The sequence below is a fragment of the Phalaenopsis equestris genome, unplaced genomic scaffold (genome assembly GCF_001263595.1).
Source record: "Phalaenopsis equestris unplaced genomic scaffold, ASM126359v1 Scaffold000742, whole genome shotgun sequence".
In the NCBI taxonomy this organism is placed as follows: domain Eukaryota; kingdom Viridiplantae; phylum Streptophyta; class Magnoliopsida; order Asparagales; family Orchidaceae; genus Phalaenopsis; species Phalaenopsis equestris.
Genome location: NW_018165182.1, coordinates 105,611 through 121,145, shown reverse-complemented (window position 1 = coordinate 121,145; position 15,535 = coordinate 105,611). Strand labels below are relative to the sequence as shown.

General features: G+C 38.7%; 1 protein-coding gene across 5 annotated transcripts in view; it reads right to left on the bottom strand.

Moving 5' to 3' along the window:
• LOC110030621 (large proline-rich protein BAG6) overlaps window positions 1-15,535 on the bottom strand; it is an 88,650-nt gene that overhangs the window by 8,162 nt on the left and 64,953 nt on the right. For all 5 annotated transcript variants that reach the window (XM_020733418.1, XM_020733419.1, XM_020733420.1 and 2 more), the window contains 2 exons: window positions 10,842-11,215; window positions 10,671-10,754 (listed from right to left, as the gene is read on the bottom strand). In XM_020733418.1, coding sequence (XP_020589077.1) covers window positions 10,671-10,754; window positions 10,842-11,215 — 458 coding nt within the window. The remainder of the gene's footprint in view (window positions 1-10,670; window positions 10,755-10,841; window positions 11,216-15,535) is intronic.

The following is a 15,535-nucleotide window of genomic DNA, read 5'->3' as shown; positions in this document are numbered from 1 at the left end:
GTATTCAAAAACCATTTCCACTGCCTAGAGCCACTCAATGAACTCATCTGGATCGATGCAACAGTCAAAATTTGGCAAATTAATCTTCACTCCAAAATTCTAGCTTCTCCACTTATATTCTATACCAAATATATGGGGTATTGGTTCTTCATCACTAAAAATTGTCTAGTGGAAGATATTCAATTCCTTCTTTCGATTTGGTGAATCATCGTTGTGGTTATGGATGACCTCTCTAGCCTCTCTTCTCTCAATTGCAAAAAAACATTGTTATAGTTAAAAGATTTCTTATTGCATATCCTCCATAGTAAGCTCTTAGATAAATCTTAGAAGATTTCTACCAGGCGGCATTTTGTCAATTTCTTCCGACGATCAAGGTTTCAACGAATGTAGCTTGGTTGTAGTATAAGATTTTTGTGGTAGATGTCGAAGTAAAATTTTTGTGAAGGTAGAAACGTAGAATTTTTAAAATTTAGGGTTATGACTAGGAATTGCAGTAGAAATGATTTAAATATGGTGGGGATTTTTTTTTGGAATTTTAGATTTGGTGCATAAAAAAGAAATCTCTAAAAATATAGATTTGTCAGGCTCTTATATCAGATAACATTGTTCTAGGGCTTCTAGAAGCTATAATACAACACCAAAAGGTGTTAAACGAGTTGTAGGATGGGCAATAGGAGTAAGAGCATGTATAACAACAAAAAATCAGCATGAACAGAGGTTTGGCAACAAACCGAGAGCAGGAAAAAGTTGATTTCTTGTTAAACAACATGTGATAGCGAGCTTGATGGCTGCATGGCTGAAAACAACGAGAAAATGGAAAATCGGCGAGATGCAATGGTGATGGGGTTCCACCACCTATTTCTGAGCAAGATAGAGACACCACTTTCAACAACAAATGAACAACACTCCGAAAAATATAAAATTGATAAAAATATCACTAAACACAATAACAATAGCAAAAGTCCCTAAAACTAGAAAATAATGTATAAACTGACCCTCAAGCAAAAAAACCATAATTCAAATTCAGGAATATAATAAATTTAGGTCCCAAAAGAACCGAAAGTAATCATAGGCAAGAAATACTTGTTTCGGTGTGGAATGAGATGGAATCCCGCTAAGTTCCTGCTTACGTGGGAAATTATCTCAATCATGTACAATCCAATCCCGCGGGAAATGTGAGATTCCATGTACACTTTCCGCTCCAAATGCAAGGATGCTCATTACTATAACATAAACTGGTGTATATTGGCTTATTTGGGCGTAAAAATCTCATAATTAGGATGAAGTGTTCAGTTGGAGATGAGCCCTATTTTAAGCTCTCTCAATTTGGAGGAAAATGTTCTGATTAGAACTTAAAACATAAACGGTATATCAAACAGTAGTTTTCTACAATGGCTTAACACAGCTTTGTTTGACGGAAAACAGTCTGAAACAATTCAATTTTGAGCTTAAACCGGGAGAAGAACCAACATGATTCAAAATTTGTGACAATAGGTTAGCTTTTGCTTAACATGAAATATTTTGTTGGGTTCACAAGTTCTATTTGAACTTACTGATTTGTTGAACGTTGACTCAGGAATTCAGCAGTCAGTCTAAACCACTAAATTCATCTATAGCGCCCTGCTCAAACTAAATGAGCAGCACAAGCAATTCAAGGAAATGCAAAACTGTCGTTAGCTATTTCCAAGCCTAAATAAACAAACTGGAAGTTCAACCGCAAAATCTAGCCAATTGTAACAAGATTTAAAGTCAACCTTAAATAGTAGCTGAGATAAGACTGATGATGATGATGATGATGATGATGATGATGATGATGATGATGATGATGATGATGATGATGATGATGATGATGATGATGATGATGATGATGATGATGATGATGATGATGATGACGTGACCAAATTTCCACGGCTAATATAGAAAACTAAACATGGAGGTGAATAGGCTAACACTTTTGTTCGCTAGTGTTCAAGATAGCCAATAGTCAAAGTGCATGATTGCTGAATGTAATAAAAAATGAATACGAAATAAATCACCAAATTTTGTTTAACGTTGAGAAAGGAATTTGAACTAAAGCACTAACACCAAACTGAGCCCTAGCCAAATTTTAATTGCAAGTCAGTTTCGTAACAACAATTCAAGGTGACTTGACTTGGCCAAAGTTTTTTAACACAAATTAATCAGGTCGGTCTTTCCTAACCAAAAGTTAACATGGTTTCGGTTAACCGAGTTTCAAAAGGTTCAAGTTGAGCAAGCCTGATTAAACATGGCTCAAAATACAAACCAGAACACTCGTTCCAAGATCTAGTGGTTGCCCATTAAAAAAACTAACCTTCACCTTCAGCAAAGCTATCCTTGTGTCCCATTTGTTAATGGTCATTAAGAATTTCTAACATCCATCAGAAAGGAATTTTCTCTTCCACTTACTCGATGCTCCCATGGATAAAAACACCAAGCAACAGCACTTTGCAACGTGGTCAAATGTGTTAGCCCAGATCCTTAAAATTCAGTAACCCATCCCTTCCTCTACTTACTACAGTCGCCAAGTGATACAACACAAGGGTCAAAATAAACATAGCATCTCCTCGAATGATAATCATCAATCAATTGTGTGTTTGTGCACATATCCTAATTAACATTATCTCATTAAGGTGTGCCATCTACAACATTATCCAAACTTTCCAATGGTTCTCCTCCAACTTTAACGCGTACTGCACTAATTTTACAACGATCTTTCAGAAGAGCCAGTTGAACTAAAATAGCAAAATAAAATTAATCCGCTAGAAAAAATCTTGACACTGAGATCATATTGCCCCAACACTTCCTACTAAACAAAAGAGAGATAAATATTAAAGAAGTGGTCATAAACAAGAAACTGTAATCAGCATCCATCTTCTTCCCAGCTCCTTGCATTCTGATTTTTTCTGACACCTTTCCCTCATTTTTTGCGACATTTTCTTATATCAATTCTTTTTTACCTTTTTATTATCAAATCAATTCTCTCTTCTTCCTTTTCTTTTGGGTGATTTCTTCACTTTATTCATTCATTCTCTCTTTTTTTCTTAGGATGGATTGCCTTTCTTTTAGCAACATCGAAATTCACATCTAGTCATCATAGCATGCAGATTAAAATTTATATCATTCGTTTATCATACTACCATTTTTTTTATTTTTTTTATTTTTTTTTATGAGTGTGGTGATACTGGAGTTAACTAAACAATAATAAAGAAAAAAAATATTATTACTGAAATCAAATAAAAAATTACTACCCGATAAATGAATAGAAAATAACTACAAACATGACACACAAACTCAACTAGGGTTGTATATCAAAGGAGTGGTGATTGCTTATGCAGGTTTGAAGCCATTATGTGGATTAGAAGTGGTGTTTGGTCATTGGAATGGGTAGGTCGGGGTATTGGAGGGTGCAGGTTGCAGCAAAGTGGGGGTTTCTGTGTGCTCGGTGAGGGGTGGCAGCAAGTAGGAAAGGCTGCGGACAGCTGCATGAAATAGCAAAAGAGAGGCTGGAACAACGATGGCAACAAAGAGGATGGGTTCGAGCAGCACCTGGGAAGATGAAGAGTTGGGACAGCAATGGCAGCAAAGAAGAGGGATAGGAATCTTATGGCAGAGGCTGAAACATTAGAAAAGCAACCATAAAAGGCTACTTGGGCCGGCTACAGAAATGACAGGTGATGAGGAACAACATGAGAAGGATGCGGAGGGGTAGAGGAAGGATAATCACCACCTCGGAAGCGAAATATAGTCGGAGCATCACTCTCCCTTCAATACCGCCCTAGAAGGAAAAACCTAAGACGCCGGTGGCTATCCCGAACAAAACTCATGACAAAACTCCCATTTAAACGCGACAAAAGCAAACAATAACACTAAGGTAACTAAGAGTGGGACCCCCAAACAAAGAGGCGGTAATCCCACAAAGGAGGATCGACTAGCTCTCAAAGTGTTGTTTTGAAGCGGGAGACACCTGCATTCTTTTACGCCTCGTGCCAGTCTCCCGAGGTTCGTGGAGCTTCGACCTCCTCCCTCGAAGCTTCTCTCTCATAGTATGGGATCATGTCGGCCAAGTTGAAGGTGTTTAAGTTATTGTAACTTCCTAATAAGTCATCCTGGAAGTGTTGTCACACTCAAAGCACCTGAAGGAATAAACAACTATTCATTTTTTACACAACTTGAGCCAGAACTGCAGGGAGATGTAGATTCTCACAAAGTAACTCTCAACAACAACAAAAGCAACAATAAAACATTTATCCCACTAAGAGGGGTCGGGTATCATATTTTCATTTAATCCTAATAAATTAAGATCATTTTTTTATACAATATGCCCAAGTCATCCTAGGTCTACCTCAGAATTTCTTAATATAAGTCGACTCTAAAACATTTACTCTTCTAATCAGAACCTCAGATGGTCGATGTTTCATGTGACCAAACCATCTAAGACAACTCTCTAATTTTGCTCGTCACTAGAACCACACCAACCCCATCAAGGATATATTCATTTCGCATTTTGTCACAGAGTGTAAAGCCACTCATTCACCTAATCATTCTCATCTCAACAACACAGCTTAGTTTTATGCTTCTCTTTTAAAGGCCAACATTCAACGCCATAGAGCATTGCAGGTCTCACCACCATCTTACAAAATTTTCCTTTCAGTCTAAGAGGTAATTTCTATCACACAATAAGGCCGAAGTAGTCCTCCACTTCATCCAACCAACTGCAATTTTTCTAATAACATCCCCATCAATATTACCATCACTTTGAACAATAGACCCGAGATATCTCAAGCGTTCACACCTTTTAATAATTTGTTCATCCATAGCTGCATTTCTGTCACTAGAGCTACTACTACTAAAATTACATTCCATGTATTCAGTTTTAGTTCAACTCAAACGAAGCCCTTTAGACCCCAAGGTAGACCTCCATAATTTAAGTTTTTCCTGAGATTTTTCTTAACCACGAGAAGAATAAAATCAGCAAAAAGCATACACCAAGGTACATCCTCCTGTAAGTGTTTAGTAAGACCATCCATAACTAAAATAAAAAGATATGGGCTTAAAGCTGATATCTAATGTAAACCAACAGAAATGGGGAAATATTCAGTCAATCCTCCTGTTCGAACACAAGTAACAACTCTTGTATACATATCTTTAATGGATTGAATAAAAGTCATATCAACACCTTTCTTCTCAAGAACTCTCTAAAGGATATCTCTTGAAACCTTATCACAAGCTTTTTCTGAATCGATAAAAATCATATGCAGGTCCTCCTTATTATCTCTGAACTTCTCCATCAAACCTCTCAATAAATGTAAGCTCCAAATAAATGTATAACTTCCAAAGTAGACCAGCCCGGAATAAATCAAATTGATTATGAGAAATCTTTGTAATACGACTTAACCAATGTTTAATTACCCTCTCCCATAATTTTAAAGAATGACACATCAACTTAATTCCTCTATGATTGGCACACTCTTTTACATTCCCTTTATTCTTAAAAATGGGGACCAAAATACTCTTCCTCCACTCCTCAAGCATCTTTAAAGTTTTCAAAATAATATTAAAGAGTATAGTAAGCCAAGAAACTCCCAAATCTCCTAAATATTTCCCACTTCAATTGGGATATCATCAGGTCCTACCAACTTTCCACCGTTGGTTTTCTTTAAAACCTCTACAACTTCTTTTTTTACTAATATTTAACAATTTAAGCATGTTTATTTATCATTAATGTCATTACTCATATTAGTCATTGACCAGCACACATGTTTCCTCACGTATTTTCCAAAATGTCATTAAAAAACTTTTCAAAATTACTCACCCACCTATTTTGAATATCTTTTTCTAAGAAAAACACTTTTTGATTTTCATCTTTAATACACTTTACTTGAGTTAAATCTTTCACAAGGTAACTCTCGAGCCATTAAATTTGTAATTCGCTTCTTCCGTTCCTTGGACTCGACTGGGCCAATTCAATAAACAAATTTGTCTGGAAGAACAAATTTTAGAATGAAATATATGTGATGCTGGATCACTTTCAGTGGCAAACATCCAATAGGTAAACTATCGATCATGATGTATGACACTTTCTTCCGCAGAGGCTATCCCATTTCTGGTATCGACTCCTAAGACTCACAATGTAACAACCAAAGCTAATCCAGTTTGAGTCTCTCTCCTGGGCTCAACTGGATTTTCTAGTATCTCTTCCCTATCAGCTTGAAGTTCAAACTCATCTTTGATGTCTTCAACCTCTCCTAAATAACCGTCTATTTTTTCAATCGCTTTCTGGTCAATGAAATAGACCATACTCCTATTTAGACAATCTGATGCATGTGCCAAAACCATGTTACTTGACAAACTTCCTGGTTGGAATGGATTTGGGAATGTTGGTTGACTCCACATATTACTCACCTTTGAACTAATTTCTCCTCAGGCGGGGTCAGCTTGATGTTTCCCTAGGTGTTCTCTTATAGCTTGATCTTCGGATTGAACTCTGCATGTAAGATGTGACAGACTATTCAGCCATAATAAAGAGAAAAGATTTTGGAGACTGCAGCCAAACCTAAAAGACAAGTTTGCTTCCTTACTCTTTTATACAAGCTATTTTCCATTTTATTCTTTAGGGCTTAATTAAGCTACGCATATTTGTGCCCAAAAGACTTTTCTACATAGCTTTTTCTTTTACTTCAGCTCCAAAATCATTGGAGCATTTGACATACTCCATGGTGATAAGACCTCTATTGGTCTTGCCTAAGGGCATGCTTTTTGTACCTTATGTACTTTTTTTATGTTTAATACTATATTGGCACACCCTTTACGGGAGATATTGTCTCAAGAACATGTTCAGTTTTGATGAACTGGAAGGTACTTGCACTGCATCACTTGTTTCATCTTGGACAAGATAATGATTTTATTTTTCAAATTTCATTGACGTTGGTGCTTCAAATTTTCCCACCACAGCAACGCACTCTTCTTTAATTTGGTGGTGGCTACCTTTACCATTCAGTACGATGGGATATCCTCCACAACCTAGAGTCACTCAATGAACTTGTCTGAATCCATGTGGTCGTTAAAATATGGCAAGTTATCCTGCATTCCTAAATTCTAAATTCTCTGATTCCATGACAAATCTTAGAGTATTAGTTCTTCACCACTAGAAACTGCTCTGTGGAAGGGATTCGCTTCATCTTTTCAATCTGATGAATCACAATAGTGACCACAGGTGACTTTTATGGATTGTGTCCTCTTGAAGGTGGCAAGCCTTTGTTGTAGTTGAAAGATTTCTCATTGCAAAATTTTCCATAAGAAAATTCCTGAACATCTCTTTGTGAATTTCTCATAAGCTGAATTATGTCATTTCCTCTCGATAAAGTTTCCAACAATTATCTCCTCAGTGGTGCTACTAGGGTTGAACTGACTGCATGAATGTGGCTCTTGGAACGACTATCTCCTTGGTGTTGTTGATTCCTCGTGCGTCTTTACTTGATAGAAATATGATGTGCTTGTCATTTTTCTTGAATGAGTATGTGTTTTTAAATACGTCATGTTGAGCTTTGTGGTCGAATTGTCAAAGTCGTCCCAATAGAATATGGCATGCATCCACAAGAACGATGTCACACCATACTTGTTCCTTTAATTGGTTGTCTATCGAGAACTCAACAATGCATTGCTAATCCATGTTGATTTCATTCCCTTTTTTTAGTCAAGTAAGGGAATGGGGTTGGGGTTGTTTTTGCATTGGTAATTCTAACTTGGTCACCATTATTGTTGATACGACAATCACAACTACCACTGTCGATTATCAAGCTACAAACTCTCCATTATAGATTGTAAGACTTGTTGTATGACTAGTAATTTGCCTTCATCCTTTGGGAGCTAAAGTGATTCTTAGGAAGTTTCTTCTGTTTCTTCATCATCGCTTTTCTCCATGACACCTTGGTCAGTAAAAGAGACAATTCGACTTGTGGGACAGCTGGAGGCAATATGGCCGAAACCATGGCATTTAAAACGCTATCTGGCTGCCATTGGCCCTGAAGAGCTACCTTTCTCGGATTTCTTTTTTGCTTGGATCAGTTTTTGCATTCATGGATGCTGGTTTTCCCATTCCTAGCTTGCCTTTGTCGGTAGTTGTAGTTGTTGAGGTTGGCTTGTATGAGGATTGCTGCAGGAAGGAAGACTGTGATCTGGCCTCCTTTTGTTGCCTTTCAACTTTCAAGGCAAAGGTTTGCATGTCACTTAGCGAAAAAAACATAGCTAATGGTGGGCCTCAGGCGTCCAAGGTAGCGAGTGATGGTATACTCCTCTTGTTCGACCAAGTCGCACTATATTTATAATTGATCAAATTTAGCAATGAATTCCACTACAGACATCTCTCTCTTTTGTAGGTTGTGGAACTTCGGGACATATCTTAGTAGTAGTGTGAAGGCAGGTATTTCCGCAGCAATGCTTTCTTCATTTTGTCCCACTTTGTGATTTTAACGCTATTGTTCCTCGTTCGTTGACGTTGCGGGTTGTCCCACCATAACGAGGTCTGCTTTTTCAGTTTAATAGCTGCTAGCTTGACCCGCTTATCTTCAGGTATATCCTTGTACTCAAAAGTTTGTTCGATCGCACGCAGCCAGTCAAGGAATTCATCTGGATTCATGCCGCCATCAAATTCTGAAAGATATATTTTAACGCCGAAGTCTCGGTGGTCTCCGGGTTCTTCTCGTGGTCACCTCTGGTATTGGATGCCGAAATGGCATTGACAGCATTCTTTGTCGCTCGCATCTTCCCTGTGGAACGGGTTGAGATCGTCAGCCCTATCTTCATGTCGTTTGCGAGGACGAAAAGAAAGTGGAAAAAAAAATATTGGTTTGGGTAGGGGTGCGGATGCTAGAAAACCTTAAGATAAGACCAGAGCTGTGTTAGCTCTTAAACCAAATGATACCGGAGTTAACCCAAACCACGACGCAAAACATAAATTTACTAATAACTTAAAAGAAGATTACAACGATGACTCAAGAGAAAGGAAAACACTACACAAACCAAAACATAAATCAAACATTACAACAAAAACTCAACACATAAAGACACAACAAGCTAGACAATGAAGGAGTCCGGAGAGATCGTGTCCGGGCGAGGCTGCGGTGATGGCCGAAGCGATGTCGGATGAAAGTAAATCAGCACTTGTCGAGGCGTCGAACCGCAGCTGGGGGAAGCGGGGAATGACGATGAAGAACGGAATCCGGATATGGTGCAGAAAGGTGGTCGAAGCCGACGAGCGGAGGCACGGATGGCTGCCGAAGTCGAGAAGTAGAGGCATTCGCGGCGGAGGACTACAAGAAGGCTGGGGCTACAGCTAATGCGCTGGGAAGGCCGCTAAGGACTGCTACCTGTTGTGAGGGAGGCGGTAGAGGCTGTGAACTGCAGGTGGGGGCGCGTTGCAGTGGGGGCGCGTTGCAGCTTTGGGAGGTGCGGGGAGGGCTTCAAGAAGACTGCGACCTGCTGGGAATGAGGCAGCAGAGGGCAGGGAGGGAGAGGAACAGCCGGATGGTTGACTGGATAGGCAGCAGGAGGCTGCGGCTACCTGCAGTGGAGCTGCAGAGGGATCAGCGGTGATCTAGACAGCAACTGGGTGGTTGCAATCCTGGAAGGAAGCTGCAGGAACATGGCGAGAAGCGGAGGAAACAACAGGTTTTTGCGGTGCTGGGCTGATGGTGAAGTGGCCGGCTGTGCTGGAGATATGCGGGAATGTCGGCGGGCTGCGCAGCCTGCTTATCGGAATCAAGATAGCGAAGATAAACGCTACCTCTTACAGCCTAAGCACATTTCTTGTCGTCGGATACAACCCTCGATAGGGAAAATATTCAGACAAACGGAAATCAGCTTTCAAAACATTGACCCCTACGCTAGACACGAGGACTCCTATTTATAAAAAAACTTAAGACACAATATTAGAAAACATTAAAATAGAAAATGAATAATATCATATTTTAGAATTAAGGCATGACTTTTAAAATAGATAAAGAAACATTAAAATAGAAGAATTAAGGCATGACTTTTAAAATAGATAAAGAAATAAAATCAGATTTCAGATTTTTAGAAATGAAGATTAAAAATAGGATATAAACTTTTAGAAAGGTTTTAAATTAGGAGAAGGCCTAGAAAGGAAAATAGGAAGAAGAAAGAAAGGAAAGAAAAGGAAGGGAAAAGGAAGGAGGGGGCGTTGGGCCCCACTCCAAGTGGCCAGCCAGTCCAGTTGGGTTGGACCTGCACCAGTCAGCCCCCCTCCATGAGCCCCGTATCACCTAATCAACTAGTTCTATGATCGAAATGAACCATGAAGTGTCCAGAAATTTTAAGTAAAACAAAAAAATGAACAACAAAATTTGACCACAGGATGATAAAAGTTAATTAAAAGTTAATAAGTTCCACACTTCTACAAATTCTCTCCTGATGTATAACTAAATTGAATTCTAAAAAAATGGATGTTTTAAGATATTATTCAGTATACGCATATGGCATAACATGTAAAATTTCAAATCATAGTCATGTTGCTGATTATTTTCTGGTTAATCTGTAACAATATATTGCAGATAGACCTCTTAAAACAAAATAAACTAACTTTTGTTCAAACAAATAAAAGGAAAAAGGAATCTAGAATCAATGAGGGATACCTTATGGCGCTTTGCACTTGGTGGTTCAAATGGATCTCTTTTATGTTGGGAGTTACTTGGATCATTCAAATCCACCGTCTGTGCCTGTAAGAATTTATCATTTGTAGTTAATTAACCAGTCGACGTTGCAGAACAGTGTTAATCTCAAGAAACTAAACAAAGGCTCCTTACGTCTGAGATCAATAAATTTGAGTCAACAGTCAAAGCATCTTGTGAAACAGCTGTTTCTTGTGTTAATAATGGCATTAGGTGGCGAAGGTAATGAGAGAATAACACCCCCTGATCATTCACAGATACTGATGCATCGTTTAATTCAGAATTCATCTCAGTACTTTCTTGTTCTGTTTGAGAACCAGAAGCAGAACCCTGTTGGTCAACACCTCTAGTATTTACTTGCTCTCCAAGAGGTACTGTACTAGAAGTCTGGTTAAATATGTTCAGATATTGGGGCGAAGACCATTGGCCAACATCCACACCATCGTTTGCATGGGAACTCTCGTTATAACTATTTGGCATTTGTTGGCTGGTAATATAAACGTGGGTTCCTGCAAAAAAGATTATACAGAGCACATTGATGATAAATAAGCAGGCACAAATTTGATAAATAAAGCACCAAAAAAATCATTCAACTCAGTAAAATATGCATCAAACTCATCAGCATTGGCCATACCCCTAAAATTTGGAAAACACAGCTAAATACACCACTAAAGAAATTAAATCCACCCAACAACTGCGACAAATAAATACTGAAAGGTTACAAAAAACATCATTTCACATAAAAATGATGGAATGGGGATAGAATTAATGAGCACACTCGTGCAGCCTGTGTCATCTACCACAAGGTTTTGTGTTCAAAGCTTAGTACATTCAGCTGTGCTCATGTGCCTAAATAAATAAATAAGTAATAAACTAACAACGACGGAATGACAAAGACTGTACCCCAATTCAAAAGTAGTGAATACAATCTTAATATAAGCTATGTTGCAGTTTTAAGAAGTGCAGGCTGAGACGTGCAAACCTCTATCAACTAATCATAAACATTCATTTCAGGAGAAATATCATTAACTCTACTTACGAGATCCTATAATTCAGTAGAAATGAAAAACCAACTTATAAGATACAACTTAGCATTTTATTGAGTAGCAGAGTGTAAAACCAATAGGTGCTGGATGACTACAGGGTATTATTTCCAGGAAATCTTGCTGTGGTGATACCAAACAATAGATTTCACCATGTTTATTATTAGCATCATAAAAACATCTCAAGTATATAAAGTCGTAATCACAGCCCGAATGCACTCAATGGACATGTCAATAAGTGAAATGGAATCATTTTGAATTTGTACCAAGAGAAGAGAAAAATTCTGCTTAACCATTTAAGGAGAAATGAAATTCCGCTGGACATGGATAATAAGGTTGCTACATTTTAGCATAGAAAAAGAATGAACCAAGTACTAATCCTGACTACACAATATTGCTGAACATTCAAAATCACGATGCTAATCATATTGCAAGCATATACATTTTTATTGTCAATGAGCATATAAGGTGATTCAAGAATGGATATTACATTTTTGTTCTCAATCGATTAAAATAGAAATAAGCACGATGTCAATGTATCCAAATGATTACATAAGAAATATAAAAGGATTCCACAATGTTAATAATTCCACATTAGTCCCTAGCATTTTGTGAGATTTACCATGGCACCTTGGCTTTGTTTCCAGTCCAGAAATAGATCTACTTTTTTTGTGTCAAAAAACCCTTTATTTAGCTGGTATAAGCCTATAACTTAAATTTGAATGAAATTAATTTCTTATGAAAAAAATGCCCTTATCCTGAAGATTTTTTCTTGATTCTACTCTAGGAATAGGTTCTTTTCCGAGAAAACTAAGCCACTTACCCCACATGCATTGGAGAAGAAGAGGAAGAAAAAAAAATAGAGTAAACATACTTTTTCCACGTTGCTCTGATCACATCCCCTGTTTATTACCATGTGCAATGTTCCTCATACTACACATAAATTTCTTTTAAAATTATGGGTAATACCGGAGTTAACCGAAAAATAACAGAAAATGAATATTATTGTTGAAAATAAAATGAAATCACAACAAAGTTTCTTAAAACAAGAAAAAAATGGTACAAAGCACAAACGAGCCGCAAGGGTGAGGATGGAAGTAGGTGAACCTGATTGGACAGCAAGTGGATGGTGGTTTAGGATGCTGCAGCAGAAGTCAGGGTTGCTGGAACTGGGTGACAGCAGTAGTTTGAGGGAGCAGGAAGGCTGGTGGCAGCAGATGGGGGTGCTGGAAGGGTGGACGGCAGTAGGTTGGGGTTCAGAAGGGGTTGACGGCAGAAGGGGGGAGTGCAGGAAGGCCTGGCAGTGGTAAGTTGGGGAGCAAGAGAGGTTGGCGGCAGAAGAGAGAGGCGTAGGATACAGTCGGAGTACCACCTCAGATACAACATAACAAGAAAGAAACACCGACGAAACGAGTTTTAAAATCAGGAAAAACTAAATCCTTAAAAGGAAAACAATGTATTTAAAATAAAAGATAACTAGGAGGGAGGAAACCAGCCTCCCTACTAAACCGACAACCTTTTTCTTGAATCGGGTTGAGGATACTTCTGTGATGCCAACCTCAGTTTCTTAACAATCAATGTAAAATGTGCATTCTCACAGCTCCCACCATCAATAATCAAAATGAAAATCTTGCCTTCACATGCACTTGGTGAGAAAAATATTGCCTTGGCCATGAAAAATCCTTTTCTGGCCCTATCCCTAGAGCTATATGTATGACTAGCATCTCTCCCTAGTCCCCCTGGAGCTGAATTTCCTCCTCTATATTCTCCTTTGCTTCCTCTTCGTCCACTTCCTTGACGACGCCATGCTCCATGAATGGAACAACTTAGCTCATGGGATAGTTGGAGGCTATGTGACAGTAGCCGTCGCATTTGAAACATCTCCTGGCAGGTATTGTAATAGGCAAGCTACCTTTTCACTCAGATCTTTTTTAACACTTCCCTATCTTTTCTTTCCAACTCCCCTAGAGGTACTCTTTTGGGGGTTGTAGCTGTAGGTGATTGCCTGAATAAAGACGGTTGTCATACTAAGGGTTGTTGTCGACTCTATTTTTATTGTCTTTCCAACTTCAAAGCTAAGATTTGGACATATTTCAGTGACCAATATGACTGTAACTGCACAATGTTGCTGATAGCGAGCTTTAGGCCCCATAGATAACAGGCTATGATATGTTCCTCTAGCTCGACCAACACTTCATCTGGCAGAGTCTCGGAAACATTTCATTGCGGTAATGAGGTCGTGCGTATTTTCTTTGCATCTCCTTCCTCATCTTCTACCACTTGGGAATCTTGTCAGTGCACATTTACTTTCTCTGTCTCTGCAAGTTTTCCCACAACGAGGAGAAGCTCTTCTTCAACTTGATAAGTATAAGCTCACCCTTTATCCTCTGATACTTCTTTGTACTCGAATATCCTCTCAACTGATTGTAGTCATTCGATGAAATCGTCAAAATCAATACCTCAATTGAACTCCGATAAGTCGACTTTGATGCCAAAACTTCCTGTCTTTCATATGTAGCCTCCTCTCCCGAACTCCTCTGATACAGAGTTCCAAAGCGTTGAGGTATGTCGTTCACACCACTGAAGTCATCCCTATGGAAGAGATTCACATCATTGTCCCTTTCTCCTCTTCAACTCTCTAATCACGATCAAGGGTAATTTTCCCTAGTTTCCATCTTCAATCTTCACAAACCTCTGTTGAAGCCGACAGATCTCTCATTGTATCACGTCTTGGTTAGATTCTGACATGTATCTCCTTGGTGGCATGATTAGGGTTTGGCGATTAGAAGTTGTGGTTGAGGATGGGAAACAAAATTTTGGGTGGGGGTGGTTTGGGCAGGTGGATGCTAAGAACCCCTAAGATTGGACTAGGGTTGGGTTAGCTCTCATATAAAATGATATCAGAATTAACCAAAAAAAAAAAATAAAACGTGAATATTATTACTGAAAATTCTAAGGAATCACAACAAAAGTTCTTAAAACAGGAATAAAATAGCAAATCACAAGCGAGAACCTAGAGCAAGGACGAAAGGCATTGAATCCGGCTCAACAACCCATGGAAGTTGGTTATGTAGGTTGTGACATGAGTTATGGTTGTTGGAAGGGCAGGCAGTGGCAGATGGGGGTGAACCCCTCCCCTTCGGCAGCAGCAGCTCCAAACCGTGAATATTTATAAAAAAAGATAACTAGAAGGAGAGAACCCCTCCCTTTGGGCAGCAGCAACTCCAAACCCTGAGCAAGGTTCGGTCGGTTCATCCTCCCAGTTAAACCGACAACCTCCTTGCTAAACCAGGTTGGGGCAGTTCAGCCCCTAGCTCCCATGTCAATGGGATAAACAATGTTGGTTTTACAAATAACATTCAGAATGCTTAGGTTAATCATATTGAAGTTGGAGACCCGTCCTCATATTATTGCATATACAAGCATAAGGCTAAAGACGTGGCTAGGCATACTTTGTTACTAATTCTATTAAATAACTCATAGAGCGAGACAATTTGTTCTAACTTCTTGAGCATAATCCTCTAAATCTTTATCTTCTATTGCCAAAATTATTCAATACAATCTCATTAAAGCCTTCTCCAATGGGTTTGATCAGACTTCTCAAAGTTCTAAAGAGAGATTTTCTAGTGGTGAAGAAAACCTTGAATTTCTTTATCAAAAGATCAAGGATAGAGGTCCTCATAACTGTATTAAAGGGATTCATATTCCCAAAAGTATTGTCAACTTGGTTCAAGACATATCTACAGAACTATTTTGCCTCCCTCTACAGTCAGCATTACATCACTG